The sequence below is a fragment of the Paroedura picta genome, chromosome 1, assembly GCF_049243985.1.
Source record: "Paroedura picta isolate Pp20150507F chromosome 1, Ppicta_v3.0, whole genome shotgun sequence".
Classification (NCBI taxonomy): Eukaryota; Metazoa; Chordata; class Lepidosauria; order Squamata; family Gekkonidae; genus Paroedura; species Paroedura picta.
Window position 1 is genome coordinate 17,425,969 of NC_135369.1, and position 26,811 is coordinate 17,452,779.

Consider the following 26,811-nt stretch of genomic DNA (forward strand, 5'->3'; position numbering starts at 1 on the left):
TAAGTTTTATGGCACTAATCCCCAAAGAAGAAGCATGAGATACACCAACAATTTTACTATTTCAATGCAAACAATGTTTTAAAAATGCATTTTAATTGGCTCCAAGGGTTGCCATTTCTGCATTTGTAAATTCCTAGAGATTTGGGGAAGGGATGAAGCCCAAGTATGGCAGAGTTCGCACATGCCACATAGTCTACCTTCCAAACCATCCATTTTCCTAAGGGGAACTGATCTGTTATCTAGATATCAGTTGTAATTTCATGAGATCTCCAGACCCCACATGGAGGTTGGCAACCCGTGGTTTGTAAGTAAAATTGTAGGCTCATATTTGGGCAAGGACATAGCTCATACAGAGTTTCAGTTTGAGCTTACAACAGTATTAAGCGCCATACTGTAGAATGCAAAATATATGCCTGATGACTATAATTACCTGACAAAACTGAATCCAATAGCACCGTCGTTCTTATATGCATCTTTTCTCTACCAGGAGTCACAAAGCAGCTTACAATCGCCTTCCCTTTCTTCTCCCCACAATACACACCCAGTGAGGCAGGGGAGGCTGAGAGAGCACAGGCAGGACTGCTTGGTCAGAACAGCTTTATCAGGGCTGTGGTGAGCTCAAGGTCACCCAACTCATAGCAGAAGTTAACATTACTTTTAAAACATTTTACTTATTTATTTATAATATATTTATATACTGCCCTCCCCTGAGGCTTTTTTGTGGGTATGTGTGAAGGTTGCATCTAAAAAACGTGGGGAACGAATACACGTGACAATTCTATTTCAACGCGAGAACAAAAAGGTGCCTCTCCCGGTTACCCCTTTTTAAAAGGCATGGCGCTGACGTCACCCTTTACACTCAGAGGGCGCTTAAAAGAAGAAACCTGAAAAACCAATGGGGAAGATTTTGAGCGAACCGGTATCAAGGGATATCCAGCCAATAAGCTTAGCGCTCGATGACGTCTAAACCAACCTCGCCCAATGGGACCCACGCCTGGTTTTGCTCAATGAAATTGTTGGCTTGACTAGGAACATCCCGCTCTTTCACATCGGGGCCAATCAGAAACAAGAACGCCTCTCCTAACCCACCCCCTCCCGTTTTGACACAGGCGGACGCCACTCAACATCTTTGACCTATCGAGCGCGAGGCGTAGGCGGGACGCGAGGTAGCATTCTCACCAATGAAGGCAAGGCAAGGGCGGGGCCGTAGAGAGTGCTGGAAAGCGTGCCCTATGCATTCCTCGCTGAGGCGGGGAAGGGGCGTGTCCCGAGGGGAAAGCAGGGAGCCAATCGCGACGTGGGGGCGGGGCTAGAGGGTTCTAGCAGGTTCCAGAAGGCGGGGTAGAGAACGATAGGCGGGCGCAGGAAGGAGGGGGGGAGATAGGAAGGCTTAAGTAGAAGAGGCGGTAGTGGTGGCGCGGAGACCCGGCCGGCGCCATGGAGAAGGTGGGGGAGCGGGAAAGCAGAGCCAGGCCTGCACCTGTGCAAAGGCTCATGGGATGCGGGCGGGGGTCCTCAGGGAATGTTTTATGAGGGGAATGAAGGCCTCTGCCCTTAGCAGCGATCATGGGCCGGGGGGGGGGATCCATGGTGGGACCTTGGGAAGTGGAGTGGTCAACAGGGGAGGGGTTCCTGGGGGGCTAATGTATGTTGTCAGCGCAGAGCATTCTGGGAAAGTGAGTCGTGAGGGGGGGTCCTTGAATGGGAGACGGTTCTTTAGAATGTAGTGTAACGAAGCAAGGGATTCTGGGGAAAGAGTCAAGAAGGAAGAGGGTCTTGAAGGAGGGGTTTCTGTGCAAAGCATTCTGGGAAGGCTAGTCCTGAGGGGGTGTCCGACTGGGGGTTCTTGAGGGTATGGAGTGGGGAAAGCTAGTCAGGTTTGTGTAGGGTTTTGTATGGAATGATCTGTGTTGTGAAGGTAAAGGGGTGTCCAGGTGGGTGGGTGGTCTTGAGGAAGGAATACACAGGTAATCTATGGCATCTTGGGGGGGAAAAACTCTGTTTTCTTCTGGGATATAAGGGTGGCTGGCTTTTTAAGGTGCCATGGGACTGTTGGGTATGGTAATGGACAAACACTGCTACTCCTGTCGGGTCATTAAGAGAAAAGTGTGAATGTGGGGTTCTCACACAGGAGACTAAGTAGATCTCAAGGTGTGTTAGCTGTGGGGCAATGGCTGCTGGGAAAAAACAATATAATGTGTGAAGGAGGGGCTGAACCAGTGCAAGAGTCTGTGGGAAAGTTGGGGTTGGAGGAAGCAGGACTGTGAGATAGTGGAAGTGTTGATGGGTGGACCTTTGGGGTGGTGTGGAATTAAGCAGCGCAGAAATGGAAATGTGTTAGGGGTGTTGTGTGAGGGCTAGGGCTAACCATATAACCAAATCACACACAAAAACATCAGTAGAGAGCTGCTATTATTGTTTCATGGGACATCTGGGTGTTCAGATTGTTTTGCATATCTTGCAGTAGCCCTGCCTGAGAGCTCTACTTCTTTTACTTTCAAGCAACGCTACATTGGACATCTTTTAGTTTTGCAGATTGCATGGGGCCCTGATTCAGATAGGGCAACCAACTGCCTTCCTGTGTTGAAGGGTGGGAGATACAGACACCATAGGAGTACTTGCATTTCCCCTTAGAGGAGGTCTGGGAATTATACAGGGCAACGGCTAGATTTTGTCCCCGTTTCTCTGTTTGTCACAAGGTCCTATGCCTTTTTAAAAAATGTGAAACCAGCTGAAAGGTGTTCATAGGTGTCTCATAATTTTATCTAGGCTTGCTCTAAGAAATTGCCTCTGGGACAGGGGTCCCTAATGTTTTGTCTGTACACATTATGGGGCCCATCACGTGATTTTAGAAAGTTGGTGGGGCCAGGTGAGAACCTTTCCAGCAAGGATTCTGATTGGCCGCAGGAGATCTGATTGTTTGGGCAGATTAAAATGATGTTTCATGAGCAGCTGCCATCACAGCATGGGTTTTATTGCTCCTTGCTCCTCTTTCTCAGTATGTTTTAAAAATACCTTTCTTCTACTTTACACTGGGACTTCTTCAATGTGTGCATTCAAGTCTTGTGGCAGCTGTTTTGTGGCTGGCCCTGCCTCCCATTGCCAGCGTTTTGGGATTGCACCACCACCCAGTGTCAGAATTCAAAAGGTGCCTACAAGCTCAAAAAGGTTGGAGACCCCTGCTATAGGAGGTAGAGCTTTGGATGAGAGTGTCCAGTAGGCACCTTGAGTGGGCAGTTTTACTGATGGATTTGGAGTGGGGTAGCCTGCAGCAATGGGGCCAATGTGGAATTTTATTTTTGACAAAAAATCAGGGGATCTTGATCAAGGATTGATTCAGGTGGGTCGCCGTGTTGGTCTGAGGAACAGTGCATTCACTCGAAAGCTCACACCTTGAATAAATCTTCGTTGGTCTTAAAGGTGCTACTGGACTCTGATTTTGTTGATCAAGGATTGTGGTTTTTGAAGTTTTGAATTGTACTCAAAAGGACATATACTTTGGGAATATACCTGCAGGGAGCTTTGGTCAGGGCATTTCAAGAGTCAGTCCAAGAAAGTGGAACGATTTCTGGAGCTTGACTCTGGATTCTGTGTCATGGGGTGTGAGACTAGTGGGACGTGCACGTCTGATGATTTATTTGGGGTGAGGTACTTTGCGTTGGTGTTGCCACACACAAAATGGACCCGTGACTGGGTTACCTGTGGTTTGATGGGACCTTATAGCTCTTAAAGGCATACTGGTTTTCAAAGGTGCCTTCTGGGCTGACTGCAGCTTGCAAGTTCTGGCATGTTCAGCAGTTACAAGAAGGAAGCTTGGAGAGAGGCATTTCAGCCTGCCCTGTTTCAGGAGCAATTTCCCATTGTCATAGCAGAGGGAGAACTCGGTTGGCCTTCTGTGCTCATGCTTGGTTGTGTGGATCTCAACTCAACTTTGTGAGAAGAGCTGCCACTTAGTGGAAGCACTTTGCATGCCAAAGATCCCCAGCATCTCCAGTTAAAAAGGACCAAGTAATAGTCAAAGATCCAATTCAGTGTAAGGTAGCTTCAAGGGTGTTGTGCAACTTAGGCGCTTGAATATCTTGCGATGTGAATGTGACATTTCTCTGGTGGTAATGGCTCTATGGTAAATTAAACATCAAGCTCTGGAAGGCCAGATTTTTAATCCAACTGGTGTGGTAGTGCCCTACTCTGATTGACAGCTGCTTCTCTGCTATTTCTGCTACGGGAAAAGTGTGTGTGTGTTTAAGTGGTCGTGTGAATGGGAGGTTGATGTTCACCACCTTAGGGGATGCTATGTGGGTGGGAAAGCAATGCTTAAATGTTTCAAATGTCAGCGTGCAAAGCATGTGCTTTGCCACTGAGCTGTAACCCTGTCCTGACCTCCTCAAGTCAGATGATAGTTCCTGCCTTCCCACATTCATTGCAGGAGAGAAACCCATTGTAGCCTTAGTGTGGGAAAATGGAAATGTGAAAAATACAGCCAGGTAGCATTTTCCATTTTCAAGGGGAAAATTAGGCCTGTACGGCAGGCAGATGAAGGTAAATCTGTGAAGGGTTGCTGCCAGAGCTGAGATGAGGGTAAATTTTAAGAGTTGCTGCCAAGGTGGAGCTATGGCAACCTGGTTATAGCCTGCCTTCTTCCACAAACCCCTGGCTTCAACTCTGATTCTCTCTTCCTGCCTCCTACCATATGTGTGGCAAGAGGGTAAGAGAAATGAGTATCCTTTTTTTTTTCAAGAGAGAGAACAGAGCACCTTTGACGTTGCTTGCAGATTTTGGAGGGTTTTGCCAGTTTGGTGTAGTGGTTAGGAGTGCAGACTCCTAATCTGGCATGCCGGGTTTGATTCTGCACTCCCCCACATGCAGCCAGCTGGACAACCTTGGGCTCACCACAGCACTGAGAGAGCTGCTCTGACCAAGCAATGATATCAGGGCTCTCTCAGCCTCACTTCCCTCACAGGGTGTCTGTTGTGGGGAGAGGAAGGGAAGGCGACTGTAAGCCGCTTTGAGCCTCCTTCGGGTAGAGAAAAGTGGCATATAAGAACCAACTCTTCTTCTTCTTCATAGACATGTATGTTATCTTCCCATATTCTAATGTGCAGCTGTTTCTCTTCTCTAAGTAACGTCACAAGGTCCCTAAATCTCTGCATACATAGCCCAGATGTTCCAGTCGTGCCTCTGAAAGTGGTGATTATTTTCCCGTTAGCCATCTATAATTTTGGCAGTCAGTCCCCATCTGATTGGAGCCGTGATTCAGAACGAGCCGCCTTCGCTTGCCTCTCCTTCCAGGAGTGGACACAATGAGAGTGTCATTCTGTTTGCCCTGGTGGATCATGGGCTGCACATTCATGCCGCCTGGTGAATGCTGCAATCCACTTCTCTTCCTCCGGAACTCATTACGGGAGATGCTACCTGTGGAAGCGGTGACTCATACCCGGAGGCCTTTTTTGTCCATCAGGCTCTCACTGCACTTTCTCCTAGAGCGAAGCCTCATGCAGTTTCTAAGGCTGTTGTAGGCGGGGGGGGGGTGCATGTGTTTCAGTGGCAGAGTATCTGCTTGCCATGGAGAGGGTTCCAGGTTCCATCCCCAGCATCTGCAGGTGGGGAAAAAAAAGTTAATGTATTATGTGAAGACTTCTGCCTAAGGGCCACTCCCAGTCTGAATAGTGCCCATTGTGGACCAGATGTCCGTGGCGATGTCCATCATGCTGGCAGGGACTCATGGGAATTATAGTCCATGGTCTGATTAATATGTGTTGGAAAGGGATGGCTCACTGAAGGCTCATGGGCTGGAGAGGGCCTCCCCATGGGAATGATGTTTGCCCCTTGGAGTCTGTACCGGCCCTTAATTAAGGAACAGCAGAAAGTTTTCCTGCTGTTGTCACCAGAACAAAGTAAAAACCTTTTTGACTTGCAAAAAGTGGTGTTTCTGTATGTTGATTGGTACTACGAAATTGAAAAGTCAAAGCATGTATGCGTTGTATAAATGTGGCCCCACGTACAGATCACTGAGGAACAATTTAAGGGCAGCCTATTAAACTGAATACGTGAAATAATCCTAGACTGAATTGTGGTCCATCAAGGTATTGTCTGCTCAGACAGGCAGCGACTCTCCAGGGTCTTGGGCAGAGGTCTTTCAAATAGGCTGTTACTGCATCTGTTCACTGGAGATGGCAAAGATTGAACCTGAGACTTCTGCATTCTGCCTAGACTAGGTCAAAGGATGTCTAAGGCATCATTCAGTAGAACGCTAAAAACAGGCATCATAGAGGCTTACAGAACCCAGGGATTTCCTATTCCTGAGGGCATAACTGCGCACTCAGTTAGGAACTCTGCTACAAATGCAGCAATGTCCAGGGGAGTCTCAGCTGGTCAAATTTGCAGGGCAACAACCTGGTCAAATATATCCACCTTTATAAGTCACTACAAGTTGCACACCTTAGATGCAGTGGAGACAGCTTTTGGCAAAGGTGTGCTCCAACATGTGGTTCCTTAGGTTCTTAGAAGCACCCACCCTGTTTACTGGGAACTACTTGTTAAGTCCCACCAACTTAATATGTAGGCGTCCTCCTGAATATCTCTACCACTAAATCATGGCTAGTCTCTTCACACCTGAACTCCGCAATCAACTTCCATTCCCCCCCCCCCAAAAAAAATATTCCCTGGAAGAGCAAACCTTGAACCAATTTTGAGCTGCCATCTTACAACCCTGTGTAGACTGGTTGGGTGAAAGGATTTCCTTTTGGGCTGGCATGCCTTCCTGCCTTGTGTGTTTAAGCATGGCACTGGCTGAGGTAGCTGTGTTGGGTGGATAGCAGCCTGGTTAAAATGAAATGCTGTGCCTTGACAATATCTTATGGCAGATGTTCAAACAGAACCTTAGGTGATCAGCCCCGAGCATTGTGTCCTCAAGGAACAGCCAGCTTCTGTGTTTCTTTTCAAAACACCGAGAGCTTTTGTAGTTGGAAGGACCGTTCCTTTCCCTTTATAACCAAAACACCGTTCATAAAAGCAGACCAGATACAAGCTATAATAGGAGATCTAGTCCAGAGGGCTTAGTGTTTATTAGGAAATAGGGCAGTAGGGAAATGGGTTACTTTACTAGGTTACTAGCTCACAGGATCCTTTACAAGCCTTTGATTATTTTTTCTGCTTTTTATTTTTGATGCTCCCCAGGTGAACGAGTTGAAGGAGAAAGGTAACAAAGCCCTGAGCTCAGGAAACACGGCAGAAGCGATCAAGCACTACTCCGAGGCCATTAAATTGGATTCCTCCAACCACGTGCTGTTCAGCAACAGGTCTGCTGCGTATGCCAAAAAGGGGGAATATCTGAAAGCCTTAGAAGATGCTTGCAAGACTGTCGAGCTGAAGCCGGAGTGGGGCAAGGTGAGAAGACCTTTCAAGCTCAGGCTCTCTTCAGGGCAGGAAAATCCTTTGTGTACTTGGAATTCCCTGGAGATTGTCTAGACCGGGGGGAGTCAAACTGCAGCTGTCCAAGTGTCCATGGACTACAATTCCCATGAGCCCCTGTCAGCAAACGCTGGCAGGGGCTCATGGGAATTGTAGTCCATGGACATCTGGAGGGCCACAGTTTGACTACCCCGGAGAGCCAGTTTGGTGTAGTGGTTAGGAGTGCGGACTTCTAATCTGGCATGCCGGGTTCGATTCTGCACTCCCCCACATGCAACCAGCTGGGTGACCTTGGGCTCGCCACGGCACTGATAAAACTGTTCTGACCGAGCAGTGATATCTGGGCTCTCTCAGCCTCACCCACCCCACAGGGTGTCTGTTGTGGGGAGAGGACAGGGAAGGCGACTGTAAGCCGCTTTGAGCCTTCTTAGGGAGGGAAAAGCGGCATATAAGAACCAACTCTTCTTCTTCTTCTTCTAGACCAAGGGTGGCCAAACTGTGGCTCTCCAGATGTCCATGGAGATGTCCATCATGCTGGCAGGGACGCATGGGAATTATAGTCCATGGACTTCTGGAGAGCCAAAGTCTTGGCCACCCCTGGTCTAGATCTACTTCTGGTTCCAGCCGAAAGCACTGTTCCTCCCTCAGCCATTTCCATGAAAGAATTCTGCAACTTTCAGAGAGTCTCATCCAGGCTTGGCATGTGTTTCCCAGACAGTGGCACGCCAGACCATTTTGCTGTCCCCTCGCCAGAGCCAGGTTCTGTCCAAGGGGTCCGTAAACCCCTGAAATGCTGGGAGGACTGCTGAGAATCAGCTCGCTCCAGGTGTATCTGGCCTTCGTCCCTCTGTGTCTTGTTTGCCAATAAACCCAATATCTTCACAAGTAGACTTAGTGGAATTTTTAGTGCTAAGGCAAGAGGTGGTCCACTGTTGATCTGTTCTCTATGAAATCAGTGACTCTCTAGGGTTACAGGAAGAAAGAGGCCTTATCCTATCATCTGCCTCCTGAGATGGCAGGGAATGAATTTGGGGACCTTGTGCATGCCGAGCAGGTGCTGTACCATTGATCCGTGACACCTGCTCATAAATATTCATAGCTAGTTTATTGTTTCCTTGGCTTCAATAACAGCTTCCACTGTCTCCAGTTCAGAGCCCTCTTCCAGGAAAAACACCACCTCCATGTAATCTCAGTTCTTGACTGGCAGATGGAAAGGAGAGGTGGTCTGAAGCGCCCAAAGCAGCCTTCACTGATGCTAGCTATCATTTTTTGGCATCAGTAGTACTTTTCACCTCTTCAAAGGCTGATTTTACCTCTTTCCTGTTGTCTCTAGGGCTACTCCCGAAAGGCTGCTGCCTTGGAATTCCTCAATCGCTTTGAAGAGGCCAAGAAGACCTACGAAGAAGGCCTGAAACATGAGCCAGGCAACGCACAATTGAAGGAAGGTCTTCAGAACATGGAAGCCCGGCTGTCAGGTGAGAGAGCCATTTATCCTTATCCATTGTTGTTACTCTTAATATTTGTGAAACAGCCCTGGAGAGTGTCCTGGCTGTCCGAGTTGGAATATGGCCAATGAGCAAAACTGGCCACACCCTTATTGGCCCTGAACCTACAGCTCCCGCCCTCCCTCCCTGGACGCTAGCCACTTTGCTCTCAGACGCTGCAGGTGCCAGCGCCTGAGAGAGAAACACAGAGCCCTGCCAAACCGCAAACCAGCCCTGCGAGGGGGAGAGAGAGAGACAGACAGAGAGCCGCCCAAAGGAGTCCTCATTCCCTGCTACAGACAGGCCTGATTACCCTCTATGGCTCCTACTGCAATGGGGGGGGGAGAGTGAGAGAGTGCGCATTGGGCTTCTTGCTAGTTTATTTATGTTTCGATGATTTATATGCCGCCCCTTCTCGACCAAGTCATGCCTTGGTCTGAAAGCGTGGTGATCTTAGTTCTGCAGTTGAATTGAAGGAAGAGTTGGAGAAATGTTTCCAAAGAAGTCCATAAAGCCCTGGTCTAGAAGGACTGCCCATTGTCTTGACTTGCAAAGATATACTCCCTGTCAGTAGTCTGCCTGGCTCAAAACAGGAATCAAGTGGGGAGTATCCAATATGTATCTGGTTCATAGGTTCCTCCCTGCTTATGTTCTGGAAATGTCCACTCCCTCACTGGTTGTTTGATATTTATTTATTTATAACTGGATTTGTATGACCGCCACTCCCAGAGATGGCTCGCGGCAGTTTACAATTTTTGGTATACAATCCATACAATAAAATAAAAAAACCCATCAAACCCGTTAAAACATTCTAAAACTCAGCCCAGGCTATGGTGAAATACGATTTAATTTATATCCCACACAAGTCCCGTGGGTGGACCAAAGATGGCCGACGGAATTTGGGATGTTGTCACTGGAGACTTCTTGAGTCAGGCCAATCGAATACTATGGGGAGAGGGGAACCCGATCTTAATCTCTGGGACTGCTCCCCGGTCTCAGACAAACGCCTGGCGGAAGAGCTCCGTTTTGCAGGCCCTGCAGAATAAGAGCTTTGACAGGGCCTGCAGCTCCTCCGGGAGCTCATTCCACCAGGTAGGGGCCAGGACCAAAAAGGCCCTGGCTCTTGTCAAGGCCAGGTGTGCTTCCCGGGGTCCTGGGTTCATCAGCAGATTCCTACCTACAGAGCATAAGGAGGTAAGCGGTCCCTCAAGTATCTATGAAGACTCTGCCGGAGCACTTTCTGGATCTTTTGAGCTTTGGTGGCTTCATTTACCTAGAAGATGGAAGGGATTTGTTTGATACATGCTAAGCCTAATTGCAAGTGGAGGGTCTATAGAGCAGGGGTAGTCAACCTGTGGTCCTCCAGATGTTCATGGACTACAATTCCCATGAGCCCCTGCCAGAATTTCATTCCCATGGCAGGGGCTCATGGGAATTGTAGTCCATGAACATCTGGAGGACCACAGGTTGACTACCCCTGCTATAGAGGAATGAATGGCTTTTATCCTCATGAACCTAACCTGGAAAGGCAAGCACTGTTAAAATTCAGATGTGTGGGATGGTGTTCCTTTGGTGCCTTCAGGAAGGCTGTTGCTGGCTGATGGAATCTAGCCTCTCGTTCCCAGGATTAGAGATCGGTCGTGCCCTGGGAGCCATACAGAATGGATTTCAGGGCTGCTGTGCCACCATTGGCTACTTGTGTGCACATATGCATAGATCAGGATGAGGGACATCTGTCCCTGGCATGTCCTCTTGCATATGTTTAGGAAGTTCTGCCCTATCCCAAAGGCCCTCTAAACTTGCCTGTGGGAACACCAAAGGAATTCACTGCACCTTGGGAGGAAAATAAATACTGTCTTACAAAACACCAAACTGGTGTGTATTGGCGAAACCTCCTCCTGAATTGATTCCTTTGCCCGATACTTGGCACAAGTGGCCTCCAAGCCCTGTGCTGGATGCCCAAAAGAAGGGAGATCTTGCAGAGATAGTTAGGCTCAAGGTTTACTGCCATCCAATCAGTATTGAAAGGCTGAGTCTCTCCTTTTTTCCCCCCTCCCGATTGGGAAGTCAGCAGCTTGTATTTCCACTCCGGCTGGCTGTTGAAAGACATGAATGGTGCAGGCAGGTATTGGCCAAAGGCCATCACAGGTGGCAGGTGTGGTTGGCAGGCGTGATACTCTGATCAAGAGTAGTGCTCCATGCTACTGAAAGAAATGTTAACGTGTTTTTTCCATGCTTGCCCCTTTAGAAAGGAATCTCATGAACCCTTTCAACATGCCTAACCTCTACCAGAAACTGGAGAGTGACCCCCGCACAAGAGGCTTGCTCAGCGACCCGAGCTACAGAGAGCTGATCGAGCAGCTCCGCAACAAGCCATCGGAGCTGGGGGCGTAAGTGATTGGGGGGGGCTTCCAGAAGTCTCCTCCTTTTGGGTGGGGGATCACTTGGGCATGAAATTGGGGGCACTGTGATTGGGTAGCAGGTTGGACTAGATGACCCTGGAGGTCCCTTCCACCTCTATGATTCTAAGAACAGCTGAAAGAGAACTGTGACTAGCCCAACGTCACCCAGCTGGCTGCATGTGGAGGAGTGAGGATTCAAACCCCAGTTCTTCAGATTAGAGTCCATGGTTCTTTAACTGCTACATCATGCTGACTCTTAAGGGGCAAGATTTGGATGTAGAATGTCAGATAACCAGACAGAAGTGTGAGAGCAGCGCATGGCCCCTGAGTTTCATTGGCATGGGAAAGCCATTGATTTCCACCTGAAGTGCCCCTTGGCACGCATCTGGTGTGACAGGTGGTACACACTGGCAGGTCTGTAGTGGGTGTTGGTGTGCACAGTTTGCCTGTCTTGATGGCAGGGTGGCATGCTGAAAAATGCACAGACAAAGCTAGTTCACAGTGAGTCAGATCATGGATCTCTCTACTGTAGCTTTGCTTACTGCAATAGGCAGCTGGTTCCCAAGATCCCTGGCAGATATCTTTGCCAGACTTTCTGAAGAGTTCCTTTAAACCAGGGTTTCTTGACTACCCTGGAAGATTTCCCAAATGGGTGGGAGTTAATTTTTAATTTTTAAAAAATATTCTTAAACATTTATCAGGTGATGTGACTATATGTGGTCATGCTGACCTGCACCCCCTCCCAAAATGGCCAATGATGGAGGTGGGAAGGGGGAAGGCCCTGAGTGGGCATGTCCACAGCTCTGCTTCCCAACCATATTCTGCACCATCGCACCACTTCTGGGGGGTCTCAAAGCCTGAGGAATGTTTCAGGGGTTTATCAAGAGTAAAAAAAAAAAAAAAAATTAGAGAAAGGCTGCTTTAAACTTTAAGTGTCAGAGATCTGCCTTAACCTCAGTGTCCCAGCTGGCCTGATCTTGGAAGCTAAGCAGGGTCAGCAGCTCCAGTTAGTATTTTGAGGGGATAACCCCAAGGAATTCCAGGATCACTACACAGACACAGTAATGGCAAGCGACCTATAATCTTGTGATGCCAGCCGCCTTTGTTTAGATATTATCCGAGATAAATCTGACACTAAGTGACTTGGGTCCTAAGTGGCCCTGTAGCATTGCAGTTAGTCCTAGTAAAAGGTATTATGTCAATTGCATTTTAAGTTTTGGACCAGTGAGGTTATTAACATTTGTCTGTAGCGGGGGCAGTAGTGAGCGCTTGTCTCCAGTCCTCTGGATCCTGCTGTCTGTAGTGTGTAACTTGTTTGCTCCATGCCTGACTTCATAACAGGAAATTGAAGGACCCACGAGTGATGACAACCCTGGGGGTGCTGCTCGGAGTAGACTTGGCCAGTGCAGATGATGAGGATGAAGCGATGTCTCCGCCGCCACCCCCACCTCCTTCCAAGAAGGAGCCAAAACCAGAGCCCATGGACGAAGACCTCCCGGAGAACAAGAAACAGGTACTGCTGACTGAACTCAGAGCATCGCAGTGGCTTCTGCTGTATGCTCCCTTCCTGTCTGGGTGACGGTGGAACCTGGGGAGCAGCCTCAAGGAAGCCTAGCTTAAAAGGCTGCGAAGCTTCTAACGCCGCAGAGCTCCCTTTGGTGGAGGGACAGTGGTGTAATAGTTAAGCATGGTGGCTTCTAATCTGGAGAGCCAAGTTTGATCTCCCACTCCTCCACGTGAAGGCTGCTGAGTGACCATCACAGATCTTTCAGGACACTCTCAGCCCCACTTGCTTCACAATGTGCCTGCGGTGGGGAGGGGAAGCTTTTTGTAAGCCGCTTCGAGACTCCTTAAGATAGAGAAAAGTGTGGTATAAAATATGCTTCATCTTCGAGGATGTGTTTTTCAGACTCGTGTCTGAGCCGTCTCCTTTACCCGTCTGTGCACAGAAATTGTCATTTCCCCCTTCTCCATGGCTGCAGTTGTTTCCCATCTCCAGGAAGATCATTTCTGGGGTTGCAGCATCCTTGCAAAGGAGCCGCCAGGCAGTTGGAGATGCTGGAGTGAGAAAAGGGCAAGGAGTTGGTAACCACTCTTTGGTCTCTTCTGCAAGTTCAGCTTGGCTGAGGGAGGAAGTGCGGTAATTACATCCCACTCAGTCCAGCCTGCCAGCCCTCCCAGCTTTAACTCACCACAGATCACACATAGCTTGTGTTGAATCAGACAGTCCATCCAAATCAGTACTGTCTACTCAGGCTGGCAGTGCCTCTCCAGGATCTCAGGCAGAGATTTTTCGCATCACCTCCTGCCTGGTTCTTTTAACTGGAGGTGCCAGGAATGGAATGTGGGACCTTCTGCCAGAGGCTCTTCAACTGAGCCACAGTCTCCCACAGTTGCAGCAAGCTCCTTGTACCATCCACACAGGGAAGGTAGGATTACTGCCCTTTATCGTGTTCACTAAGAGCCTCTTGTGGCGCAGAGTGGTAATGCAGCAGACATGCTGTCTGAAGCTCTGCCCATGAGGTTGGGAGTTCGATCCCAGCAGCCGGCTCGAGGTCGACTCAGCCTTCCATCCTTCCGAGGTCGGTAAAATGAGTACCCAGCTTGCTGGGGAGTAAACGGTCATGACTGGGGAAGGCACTGGCAAACCACCCCGTACTGAGTCTGCCATGAAAACGCTAGAGGGCGTCACCCCAAGGGTCAGACATGACCCGGTGCTTGCACAGGGAATACCTTAGCCTCTACCTATCATGTTCACTACCCATCATGATTTACCCCTGGTTGGGGGTAGTGCGTGTTCCCTGTGGCATTCTTCCCCGGCCCTTGCTGTCGGTTGTATCTTCATAGAAATGCTGCACACTCTGATCCCTCCCGGTCCTCTGAGTTTAGTGACGGGGCATCTATTTGCCATGCATAAAGTCCTAGGTTCTGTCTCCAGTTGAAAAGGCCAAGGCAGAAGGTGATGTATAAGGCCCCTACTAGGAAAAACCACTGGAAAGACAGCACTGACCTAAATTGATAGATAGGTGGTCTGATTCGTTATAATGTAGCTTCCTATGAACTCCTGTGAAGAGAGCCCATGTGGTGTCATGGTTAAAAGCAGCAGACTCTAATCTGGAGACCCCTGTTTGATTCCCCACTCCTCCCCAAGCATCCAGCTTGGGTGACCTTGGGCCAGTCACAGTTCCCTCAGAGCTCTCACCTCACTGAAAGGGTAGAGGAAGGGTAGGTGATTTTTAAGCTGCTTTAAGACTCTTTCGGATAATGAAAAGCGGAGTACAAAAAACCCAGACCTTTGTGTATATGTATGAACTTATTTCTTAGATTGCTAGGCCTTCTGGCCTTCTTTTGTGTAATGCTCTCCTCCCCCCCCCCCCCCATTTTCCGGTTTGTGCCCACACTTTATCTTAAGCCCTATCGTCTATTTATCCCGCAACAAAAATCTTCACCCCAAAATATCCCAACTTTCTTCTCGACCCTGGAACTGGAACAGAGTAGCTGTCATTAAAAGGCCTCTTGGTTGCCCCCCACAGGCTCTCAAAGAGAAGGAGTTGGGAAACGAGGCCTACAAGAAGAAAGACTTCGAAATGGCCCTGAAGCATTACAACAAAGCGAAGGAGCTGGATCCAACCAACATGGCATATATCACCAATCAAGCAGGTGAGATGAAGGAAGACCCTTTCCTCCTCCCTCCCTATGAGACTAAGCTGAGGTGCCCAGCCACCGAGGAGGCCAGAATGGGAAGTCTAGGGCTGGAGTTGTACCAGGTTAGGAGGTGGACTTCAGAGCTTGGAACAGTCAAATGATTATCCTTTTGCTGGGAAGGTGCAGGAGAAAGAAGCCCATTGAGAACACTTCTCTCTGGGCCCCAGAGTGGAAAATAACATTCTCTTGCTTCCGGACTCACACGCATTCTCTGTCATCTTCACCACAGCTGGGAAACCAGGACGAAGGTAGTTTGGAGGAAGGGCTGAAGCTGAGAGCAGTTTGCTTTGCCTCCTTTTGAGATGACGGGGCTTCCCAGCTGACACTTAGCCATTACACCACATCATTTTGATCAGGAGGCATATGAAACTTTGACTCAGCCAGAACGTCAAGGGGACCAGTGTTTTTAATATCATAACTGGCTCCCTTTCGCCTGACTGGCATGCATGTATATTCTCTCCCCCCACTTATTCCTCCCCTTACCTTCCCCTTAGTTTGAAAGCATGTTTGTAAGCACCTCGGGGCAGGGACTCATCATATAGTTTGTTATGGTTCTGTGGAAGTGCTGGAATGTGTGTTTAATGGCCTTGACAGTCTGCCCATGCTCAGAGACTTTGCTTCTTTATAGCTGTTGCAGTTCTAGGATTGTCAGGGGCTCACTGCTTTTTGTTTTCACCCCCCCTTCTCTCCCCCCCCCCTTTCAGCGGTCTATTTTGAGAAAGGGGATTACAATAAGTGCCGGGAGCTGTGTGAGCAGGCCATCGAGGTGGGGCGCGAGAACCGGGAGGACTACCGCCAGATTGCCAAGTAAGCAGCAAGTCGCTCCCGAGAGCTGTCCTCCATTGCCGGGGCCTGGATATCTTTTGCAGGTCTGATGGGATGAGGCTTCTGTTCCTTCAAGATCAAATCGGGCTTCTCTCCACCCCCCTCCTCCCACTGGTGTTTCTTTCAGTGAGGGGAGGCTCGGCAGTCCCTCCCCCATTGTTAAGCATGCCGTGCTTGAGCATCTACATCTTTCTCAGCAAATGTTTCTGACAGCCCGGTTGCCTGATCTGTATATCTTACAGACTTTGCTTCATTTTGGAGTGAAGGAAATGAGTAGTGGGATTGTGCACGTGGAAGGCGCTCAAAATGACAGATCTTCCCTCTGCAGCTGCTTAAGACTTTTCGGAAAGTCAATACTGCAGGCGGAGGAGGAGTGTCAGAGGAGCCTTGTTGAAATGAGGTAGAGCAGGGGTCATAGAATCATCGAGTTGGAAGGGACCTCCTGGGTCATCTAGTCCAACCCCCTGCACTATGCGGGACACTCACAACCCTGAAGCATTACGAGCCCTCAGGGGTCCCCAGCCTTTTGGCACATGGGGGGGCCCGCATTAGCATGCCCAGTGCCTAAAGATGGCCACATCTTAAACCAGACAATGTTGCTATTGCCTTTTTTGCAAGGAAGACAAGATGAACGGCAGTAGATGGTGCCTCTTGAGGCAGGAAGAACAGTCTGTGGGTCTGAAGGAAAATGCCGTGAGGGTGATAGCTGCAGACAAAAGCAGGTGGGAGGGCCACACAGAAAGAAGTTGGGGGCTGCAATGCAGCCCACGGGCCTCAGGTTGGGGACCCTGAGGTAGTGGATTTTGGATGCAGCATCCTCTCCTCCAAGCACCAGTTGTAAACCTTGTTCCATCAACAGCAGGAATCGCTGGGAGCGGTTTTTTCCGATTTCCCACCTTTCTGTGTGTCCTGCTTGTTTTCAGAGAGGCTCCCTCAATCCCCCCCCAGCATTGACTTCTAGGGGATTTAGGGGAATCTTAGGGGACTGCTGGGGAAACAGAAGAAAATCTACCTTTAAGTGCCTTGTGCTTCCTGTTCAAAGTGCCCAGCCCACCTATTAGCTTTCTTCGGGATTTGCAGGAAGGGGGAGACCAGTCTGTTTTAAAGCTTTGAAAACCTTTTACTCCTGAACAGAGTGGAAGCCAAAATGTGATTTCTTGAAGTGTCCTCTCTGGGGAGCTAGCCTGCATTTACCCATTACTTGACTCTTCCCATCGTCCCTAGCAAAGCCTCCTTGTGTTTGTGGCTCAGGATATTCTGCACTTGCTAAGCGTGTTCTTGTCTACCTAGAGCTTACGCCCGAATCGGCAACTCTTACTTCAAGGAGGAAAAGTACAAGGAAGCCATCCAGTTTTACAACAAGTCTCTGGCCGAACACCGCACTCCTGATGTGTTGAAAAAGTGCCAGCAGGTGAGTGTCAGGTTTTTGAGCCTTGTTACGGCCGAGTCAGTTTGGTCTTGCCCCTCTCCCGTCTCCAGATTCCCCAAAAGCATCTCCAGTCTCTAGCTTCTGTGGCTGGTCCTGCCTCTTTTGCTTCATACCACTCTTCTGCATGAGTTCCTGATGTTGTTGTTGTTAATTGAAGTCTAGTCCGACCCATCGCGACCCCATGGACAATGATCCTCCAGGCCTTCCTGTCCTCTACCATTCCCCGGAGACCATTTAAGTTCGCATCGACTGCTTCAGTGACTCCATCCAGCCACCTCATTCTCTGTCGTCCCCTTCTTCTTTTGCCCTCAATCACTCCCAGCATTAGGCTTTTCTCCAGGGAGTCCTTCCTTCTCATGAGGTGGCCAAAGTGTTTCCTGACATTAAAAAAGGTAAAGGTATCCCCTGTGTAAGCACTAAGTCATGTCTGACCCGTGGGGTGATGCCCTCTAGCGTTTTCATGGCAGATTCAATACGGGGTGGTTTGCCAGTGCCTTCCCCAGTCATTACCGTTTACCCCCCAGCAAACTGGGTACTCATTTTACCGACCTCGGAAGGATGGAAGGCTGAGTCAACCTTGAGCCGGCTGCTGGGATTGAACTCCCAGCCTCATGGGCAAAGCTTTCAGATGGCTGCCTTAACCACTCTGCGCCACAAGAGGTTCTTTTTCCTGACATTACGTGACTGGAAGTCCCACAGACTTCAGTATAATCTTAAGAGCTGAGATGGGTCAAGTCATTTGCCTTGGTCAGGTCTCAGATGGCCAGCAGGGGGGATGAATGCGCTGGAACTCTGTCTTTCCTGTTATATCCTGATTGCTATTTTTAGCTGTTATTAATTACCATAATGACTCCCATTTGCTTCAGCGGGGCTTCTTCCAGCAGGGGGCTAGGTGCACCAGTAAAAATCTTTGTTGTATTTCCAGAAGGGAAATGAGGTTGGTACATTCATTGTTGGTTTATAAATGCATCTTCCTTCTACAGGCTGAGAAAATCTTGAAAGAGCAGGAGAGGCTTGCCTACATTGATCCTCAGCTGGCTTTGGAGGAGAAGAACAAAGGCAACGAGTTTTTCCAGAAAGGTGAGAGCCTGCGCTCACCCCCATCTCGGAGCGTCTGTTCTGCCCCTGAACATACACAGCTGTGTTCCCCGAACTGGTCCCTGAGGAGAGGAGTTGTCTATGGAGGATGCTTAGGGGCAGGGCCCTCTTGGTTTCAGCACCACTGCTCAGACACTCTTCACACATGAGGAGTCACTTGAGATTCTTGCTATCAGCATTTAGGTGCCAGGTGACAATTGCATTGACTCACTAGTAGAACATGCGCCTTGCATGTAGAAAGTATGGCAGATGATGTGAAAGACTCCGGCCCGGAGAGTGTTGCCGATCAGAGGAGAACTTGGTAGGCTAATGATTTCAGTTCAGGCCTTTTTCATGAATAATTAGCAAGTTAACAAAGTTGGAGTCCAGTGGCACCTTTAAAATAAGGTTTAGGGTATAGGCTTTCATGTGCATGCCCACTTCATCGGACACTTTGAAACAGATTTCCTCTAGTCTTACATATAGGTGAAGGGGGAGGGGGGTTAGTCAGCAGGAAAAGTTAGAATCAAGATGCATAAAGTAACGGAGCAATCAGTAATAATCTGGAGATTTTGGTTGGAGGGCTCACTTGGGCATGAAATTGGAGTCGCCATAGATCAGGGGTAGTCAACCTGTGGTCCTCTAGATGTCCATGGACTACAATTCCCATGAGCCCTTGCCAGCATTTGGGAATTGTAGTCCATGAACATCTGGAGGACCACAAGTTTGACTACCCCTGCCATAGATGGGTAGGTAGCTGTGAGTCCCTATATTGTGCAGGGGGTTGATGACCCTTCCAGCTTTGATTCTAAGTTAAAGTTGTGTGAACTAAGTTTGAGTCCAGTGGCACCTTTAAGACCAACCAAGTTTAATTCTGGGTATAAGCAAGAACTGAGTGATTTAGCATACGTATATGCACACTTCAGATACATAAAGCAGGCTTCCTCAAGCATTACATTTAGGTAGAGAGGGCGGAGGAGGGTTAGGAAGGCTCGAGGAAGTCTGTCTCAGAGTATCTGAAGTGTGCATGAATGCACAAGCTTATGCCCAGGATTTATTTATTTCCTTTGATTTCTAACCCACCACTCCCGGCAATGCTTAGTTGGTCTTAAAGATGCCATTGGACGCAAGCATTGTTCTGTTCCTTCAGACCCACACAGCGACCCACCTGGATAGATTTTTGAAGCAAGGTGCACATTTCATTCTGATTGCCTATCTTCTCTTCCCCCCCCCAGGGGACTACCCTCAGGCGATGAAGCACTACACGGAAGCCATCAAGCGCAATCCCCACGATGCCAAACTCTACAGCAACAGAGCTGCCTGCTACACCAAATTGCTGGAGTTCCAACTAGCACTGAAGGTAACTGTTTTCCTGGAGCTTGGGAGGCTTTTGAACGACATTCTAGGGCACCCTGGGGTCTCTCTGAAGTTGATCAGCGTTCCTCATGAGATTAGCCAAGGCCTGGGCAAGGCTGTTCATGTTTGGGAGGTCGTTAATTCATAGGGTCGCGGCAAGTCAGAAACTACTTGATGGCACTTGCCACACACAAAAGACAGATTCAAGTCCAGTAGCACCCTGGAGACTAGCCAGATTCTCAGTGTATAAGCTTTCAAGAGTCAAAGCTCCCTTCAACAGATACAAAAGGCAGGCTGCCCACAGCTGCTGATCCCCGGGGGTTGGGGGGAAGGGCGCACGTTCATGGGTGGCAATACAGAAGTTCAGTAGGATGCTTTGGGCTGATCCTGCGTTGAGCAGGGGGTTGGACTAGATGGCCTGTATGGCCCCTTCCAACTCTAGGCCTGACTAATGAACTTGAGCACATTCTAGGAAGTCATCCATGTTCTGTGGTATAGAAGAGCTAGCATCACAAAGCCGCAGAAAGGATTGGCTGGGATTTGAGGCAGCATCCAGTTCAGATCTCTTCCCTGCCAGCAGATTCATTTTCACTGAGCCACTCTTTGTCTCAGATCTGTGGCTGCAACACATGGATAATATTGACCTTTCTGATTTTTGTTTCTTGATAGTGAGCCTGAAATTGAGTCAGAATAGTTCAGCAGTGGAATGGGCTGCCTAAGGAGGTGGTGAGCTCCCCTTCACTGGTGGTCTTTAAGCAGCAGTTGGACAGATACGTTTCATTGGATGCCTTAGGCTGATCCTGCGTTGAGCAGGGGGTTGGTCTGTATGGCCCCTTCCAACTCTGTTTCTATGATTGCTGTGTTTGATAAATGCTAGTGGGTTGGTTCCAGTTGATTTGGGGAAAGGTTTCTTAAAGGTTAAAGGATTAAAAACTCCTGCCAAAGCATTGTGCGTTGACTTTGAGGAGCAATTTCTGCATGGGTTCTTGCTTCACCTGAAGCCTGAGACTAGAGGCCTTAATGGGCACAGCTCTCTGCTGTTGGCAACTCCAACCTATGCATATGTGTGTCTTGCAGATTTCCATGGTGTAAAATATATGCCTCTTGATTTGAGGGTCCACATATTTTAAAGAGCTCACCAAACGTCTCAGTAAACCCAGACCTCTTATCAGCACCAGGAAGCCCTGACTTTGCCTCAGAGTTAATCTACATGCTTACTTTTAAAGTTTTTAAAGCCCATTTCCCGAGTGCGTGTCTCTCAGGACCGCAACAATTAAGGAGTTGCTTGCTGGCTGAAGAAAACTTGCACGAGCAGTTTGCCAAAACTTTGGCTTACTTTAAATAAGGGCAATAAAATCAAGACCAACAAAGATCACGCCTTGAATAAATCTGTGTTGGTCTTAAAGGGACTACTGGATCTTATTGTGCTACTTCAGACCAACATGGCTACTCATTTAAATCAGGGGTTCTCATTGTTATCTCGGAGAATACCATGGCGACCGCCAATCTTTTTTTTTTTTTTTTTTAAGAAGTGGGCCTTTTTTTTTGGTTGGTGAAGATTTGCCAGGCTGTGCAAGGGGTGGGGTTTTTTTTTAAATGTTGCTTTGGCAGCAGCTGTGTGAGTGAAGGTAAGCTACAGCAGCCATTTTGTGGCTGGCCCTGCCTCCTCCTGCAGCCAGCTGTGGCAACCAGTAGTGGCTAGTGTTTTGTGATGCTGGGGGGGGTTCAGCTGTGTGAACTGGTGCAGGTGAGAAACAGGCTTGCTACCCCCTCTGGACTTGGTGCAGCTGCTTGCCACTTAAATCTGGAGTGTAGATGAGCTGCTGCAATCCCTCCCCTCAGGTTCTGTGGCACTTGGTGGCACTTCTTGAACGGCTGAAGACCAAGTCCCAACTGTAGCGGGTCACTCCGTTGTAGGCCCTTCAATCTCCCAATATACCTGCTCTCCCAAAATTAATGAATAAATCTAATGCATAGTCAAATGAATAAATTTAGCATGTACTTAAAAACCCTGAGTCCTTCCTCCCTTACTGTCAGATTGTTTCACTCATGATGGCGTTCAATGGGTTGTTCCGCCTACTGGCAGTTTTAAATTATTGGTTTTAACTAGTCATTTTTATGGGTTTTATTGTATTTATTTACATTGTAAGCTGCCCTGACTTCCTGTAGAAAGGTGACTAATAAATGCAGTAAATGAATACTCTTGACTTGTATTTCTGTTAAAAGCCGGGGTAAAAAGATGGCTTCTTCCTGGTGCCTAAAGCAGTAGTCCCCAACCTTTTTATCACCGGGGACCGGTCAACGCTTGACAATTTTACTGAGGCCGGGGGGGGGGGTAGTATTTTGCCGAGGGACGTCACCGCTGCCGCCTGAGCCCCTGCTCCGCTTGCTTTCCCGACGGTGCCCCTGACTTCCCACCGTCCGCTGGGGGGGCACTGCCAGCAGCAGCTGCGCAGTGCCACCAAGGGGGAGCCCAAGCCATGGCGGCCGCTGAAGAGCAACAAAGGTGAGCTGGCGGCAGAGTGTCAGGGCAGCCCCTGAGGCAGCAGCCAGGGAGGAGGACGAGGAGGAGCCGAGGACAGTTACTGACTGATCCACGGACCGGGACCGGTCCCTGGACCGGGGGTTGGGGACCACTGGCCTAAAGGACAGGAGGTTTAACATCTGGTGAAGCTCAGGGCATGCTGAAAAGAAAGATGCTGCTCCATTTTTTAAAAGTCTCTGGTTGCCCCCTGCCTTACCTCTGCCGGCACGGGGCTGAAGAGCAGACCTTGGGTGGAGGATCTTAACTGATGGCTTCTCTTTCCACAGGACTGTGAAGAATGTATCCGTCTGGAACCCACCTTCAGTAAGTGTGTAGTCTTGGGAATGCTAATTTGAAGAGGCATTAGGGAAAGATGATGGAGCACATCCCAAAGCATTCTGGGTAATGGGGAAATGGCCCAGAGGCTTGATTATGAGCTTGCCTGTATGTCTCTGCCTCATTCCCAGCAACAGCAACTTATGTCCAAATGTTAAAAACCAAACTGTGGTTTACTGTTACATGCACTGGTCTGCTCAGGCTCCTGCCATAGGATGAGCTAAGTGGATTAATTTGTAGCAGACTGCAGCCGACTGTTGTATTCAAATCAGCACAACTACAGTTTGCACTTCCCCTGCAAGCCCAAAATTCCAGAGAAAGACCTGGGGGTGGCAAATATGGGCTGGCCATTCTTGACGGGAGGGTGACCTGTCGTTCACTGTTGGTTTGCAGTCAAGGGCTACACACGCAAAGCAGCAGCACTGGAGGCAATGAAAGATTACACCAAAGCCATGGATGTTTATCAGAAGGCGCTTGAGTTTGACTCAAACTGCAAGGTGAGTGCATGCTTGTTGGACATGGGTTTTCTTTCCCTTCGCCAGCTTGGTGTAGTGGTTAGTGGTGCGGACTTCTCATCTGGCAAGCCGGGTTTGATTCTGCGCTCCCCCACATGCAGCCAGCTGGGTGACCTTGGGCTCGCCACGGCACTGATAAAGCTTTTCTGACCAAGCAGGAATCTCAGGGCTCTCTCAGCCTCACCCACCTCACAGGATGTCTGTTGTAGGGAGAGGAAAGGGAAGATGATTGGAAGCCCCTTTGAGACTTCTTCAGGGAGAGAAAAGCAGCGTGTAAGAATCAACTCTTCTTCTTAAAGAGGCATAAAATGCCTGAATGCTGCAGGGAACTCTCCTCCTGCTTCCTAGGAGTAAAAAAGGAGTGTTTGGATTGCAGAGCAAGGGCCTTCCTAGGGGAGACCATCTTTCTCTCCCAGTTTTCCTAAACATTAAGCTTTACCCTTTGTTCGTATACGTATTCATGTGACCTCAGCCAGGCATTCTTCCTCCAGCTGGCTGTGCCGAGCTGTCTCTGCGGTCCAAGCATCAATTGCCTTTGCAGCATGCTTTCGTATGGGACAAGAAGCTGTTGCAGGGAAATGCAGATCTTTGAGGGACTGGCCAAGCTCACAGAAAAAGGGGAGGGGCATGGAGGGAAGGCACAGCGGTCCCCCATGCAGAATCTCTCATCCTGCTGCCTTCAACCCCACAGGAAGCCGCAGAGGGTTACCAGCGCTGCCTCATGTCCCAGTACAACCGCAACGACAACCCTGAGGATGTGAAGCGCCGTGCCATGGCTGATCCCGAAGTGCAGCAGATCATGAGTGATCCGGCCATGAGGCTGATCCTGGAGCAGATGCAGAAAGATCCGCAAGCACTAAGCGAGTGAGTGAGGGACAGGGGAAGGAGGCTGGGTTGGTACAGAGAGGAACTGGCTTGGGGTCTCCACCAAAATCCCTCAGGGCAGGAGTTAGTCAAACTGCGACCCGCCAGATGTCCATGGACTACAATTCCCATGAGCCCCTGCCAGCAAATGCTGGCAGGGGCTCCTGGGAATTGTAGTCCATGGACATCTGGAGGGCCACAGTTTGACTACCCCTGCCTCAGGGAGTCAAGTGCTGGTCCAATTGGTATCGATAACACAAGCGATGATGCGCTGCAGTTCTGAACACAGGAGCATCACCCCCCATGGGACATAATAGGCAGTCAGTTGCGGAATGGTGCATGTTTCGAACAACATCTCATGCTTTGAGCAGCCAGGAGAATATAGGAAACACAAGCCAGGGCTGAGACTGGTAATTGCGGCCAGAGATGGTTGGGGCTCTTAAAGCAAAGAATGTTTGTAATCCAGGTTTGATTTCAAATAAATGTTTTGAATAGATTCTAATCTCATAAGCCCTATTCTGAGCGATTTTGGAGTTCGGGAGTTTTAACATTCCAGGAAACTTCTTTATATGTATTTGGGGCATCAGAGTTATGAGGAAGGGCTGGCACTAGTTTGATGCTTATGACCATCTATAGATATTGGGTTGGGGGTTGATTCCTTCAGAGCCTTTTAAAGATCCCACGTATACGTTTCTTTTTTAAATATTTTTCAGAAGAAAAAATAGACACGGGAAAGAAAAAAGAAATGATGCATAACCATTTAGGAGCCGTTATTCATTGAATAATACGATAAAGGATTATTCATAAAAACATTTCTCCTCGTAAAATTCTTCACATTGATTGCACCATCTCCTTTTCATTTAAATCTTAACATTATTTAATATTTAACGAAGTCTATTACTTTATAGCCTCTGTGCCATTCATTATCACTTCTTATTCCAATTTATATTGTGCACTATGCAAACCCACATTGACATTTGAACAAAAACATTGTTATAACTCAGAATAACAGTTCAGCATAAATCAGGAATCAAGGGGAAAACTGTTCTCGTCGTAGACTCTTCATCTTTCCTTAAACTCTCACATAACGATGTTTCTCTTGCCATAGCTGCGTATTAAGTCATTTTAGCATTCCACTCTTTTAACCTTGTACAACCAGCGCTTCTCCATTCTGCTGCACGTACGGTTCTAGCAGCAGCCACCAGACATTCAATACCTCTTCCAAAAGTGTTGGCGTTTCTACGCTCGTGAGAAACGCCCTCTCCCATGAGGCTTTTACTGCAGATTGCTCTGTTGGTATTCTTGTGGTTTCTGAATTCCTCACCTAAAGTGCTTACAAGACTTTATTTTCATTTATACCCGACCTTTCTCTCCAGTGCGGACCCAAAGGGTCTTACATCCTCCACCTCTCCTCCACCTGACAGCAATTCTGTGAACTAGGCTAGATTGAGAGAGAGATGCTGATTCATGGTTGCCTAGAGATCATAGTGCTGATTTGAACCCAGGTCTGATTCGGGCGCGAATGGCTGCTTCGGACGCCGAAGCGCCCAACCCTAGTTAAGAGTGCCAGATGAGGATCTGGAAGACCTAGGTTCAAAGGCCTGGGGCAATAGTCTTTTGCTGAGGGACGTCTCCACCGCCGCCTGAGCGCCTGCCCCACTTGCTTTCCCACCAGCGCCCCTGATGTCCTGCCATCCATTGGGGGGGGGGGTGCTGCCAGCAGCAGCTGCGCAGTGCCATGCCGAGGGGGAGCCCCAGCTATGGCGGCCGCTGGAGAGCACCAAAGGTGAGCTGGCAGCAGAGAGGCAAGGCAGCCCCGAGGCAGCAGCCGGGGAGGAGGATGAGGAGGAGCCACGGACCGGGACTGGTCCCTGGACCGGAGGTTGGGGACCGCTGATCTAGGCCACCTTGAATCAGCACCTCTCAATCTAGCCAGCCAGTGCCCGGCACCATGGCGCTGGCTGCTTCAGGTGTGAACAACCGCTTTGGACACTGAAGCGCCCATCCCCACTCTAACCCTTCTGTGTTGTGCCCCACATTGTCTCCATGCCAGCAGAGGGCTCCTACTGTAGCTCGGAACATCATAATTGCTCAGCCATTTTGGGAGGTGGCAGCCCTGATATGAATCTCCTCGTTTCTTCTCTCTGCAGACACTTGAAGAATCCCGTCATTGCTCAGAAAATCCAGAAGCTAATGGATGTTGGTTTGATCGCGATTCGGTGATGATTTTGACTCCGCCCTCCCTCTCCTGGTTGAAGAGGGCAGCTGGGACTTTTGGATGCTGGCCGCACAGTCCAAGGGCGCCTCTCCTGTGTCAGAGGCAGAGACTTGTACAGTCAAGTGGTGTGCCAGTCTCTCTCTCTCTCCTTCACACATAACATGCGTGTGTGCTCACACCAAACACCATGCCAGCATGGGGGCTGGCCCATCGATCATCTTGCTCCATCACTGCCTCTTGGCACTTGTTCCCATTTGTATGCTGCCCTCTTCCTTCCCCCTCCGCCCCCCTTGCAGTTTTAATTCTCTTCGCCAGTGGCCCTGGCGTGTGGGAGGTTCATCACTTGTTGGTTGTCTGGTTTCTTTTTTTTTCTCCCCTGGCTGTGAGGCTGCATTTTGTCTGCTGCACACCCAATAAATAAAAAAGCAAAGTTAGTGGCCTTGGCTTCAGGTGTTGCCTCCCTTCCTCCTGAATCCTGTCTCGTCTGCTCCAGGGAATGCACATTGGGTTCATCGTTATACATATAACAACAAAGCATGTTTCTTTGGGCATATGTGAGCTAGCCCTGTGGCTGAGTTGTCGCCTCTAGAACAGGGGTAGTCAACCTGTGGTCCTCCAGATGTTCATGGACTACAATTCCCATGAGCCCCTGCCAGCAAACACTGG

At 49.0% G+C, this 26,811-nt stretch overlaps 1 protein-coding gene across 1 annotated transcript; it reads left to right on the forward strand.

Moving 5' to 3' along the window:
- The first annotated feature begins 1,320 nt into the window (after window positions 1-1,320).
- On the forward strand, window positions 1,321-26,589 carry STIP1 (stress induced phosphoprotein 1). The gene is made up of 14 exons (XM_077323853.1): window positions 1,321-1,446; window positions 7,177-7,386; window positions 8,744-8,885; window positions 11,143-11,284; window positions 12,638-12,809; window positions 14,830-14,956; window positions 15,706-15,808; window positions 17,117-17,237; window positions 18,239-18,335; window positions 19,568-19,692; window positions 22,500-22,536; window positions 22,942-23,045; window positions 23,755-23,927; window positions 26,078-26,589. Exons 1-14 carry the CDS (start codon window positions 1,438-1,440, stop codon window positions 26,148-26,150), a joined length of 1,635 nt encoding a protein of 544 aa, XP_077179968.1. The 5' UTR covers window positions 1,321-1,437; the 3' UTR covers window positions 26,151-26,589.
- The last annotated feature ends 222 nt before the right edge of the window (window positions 26,590-26,811 follow it).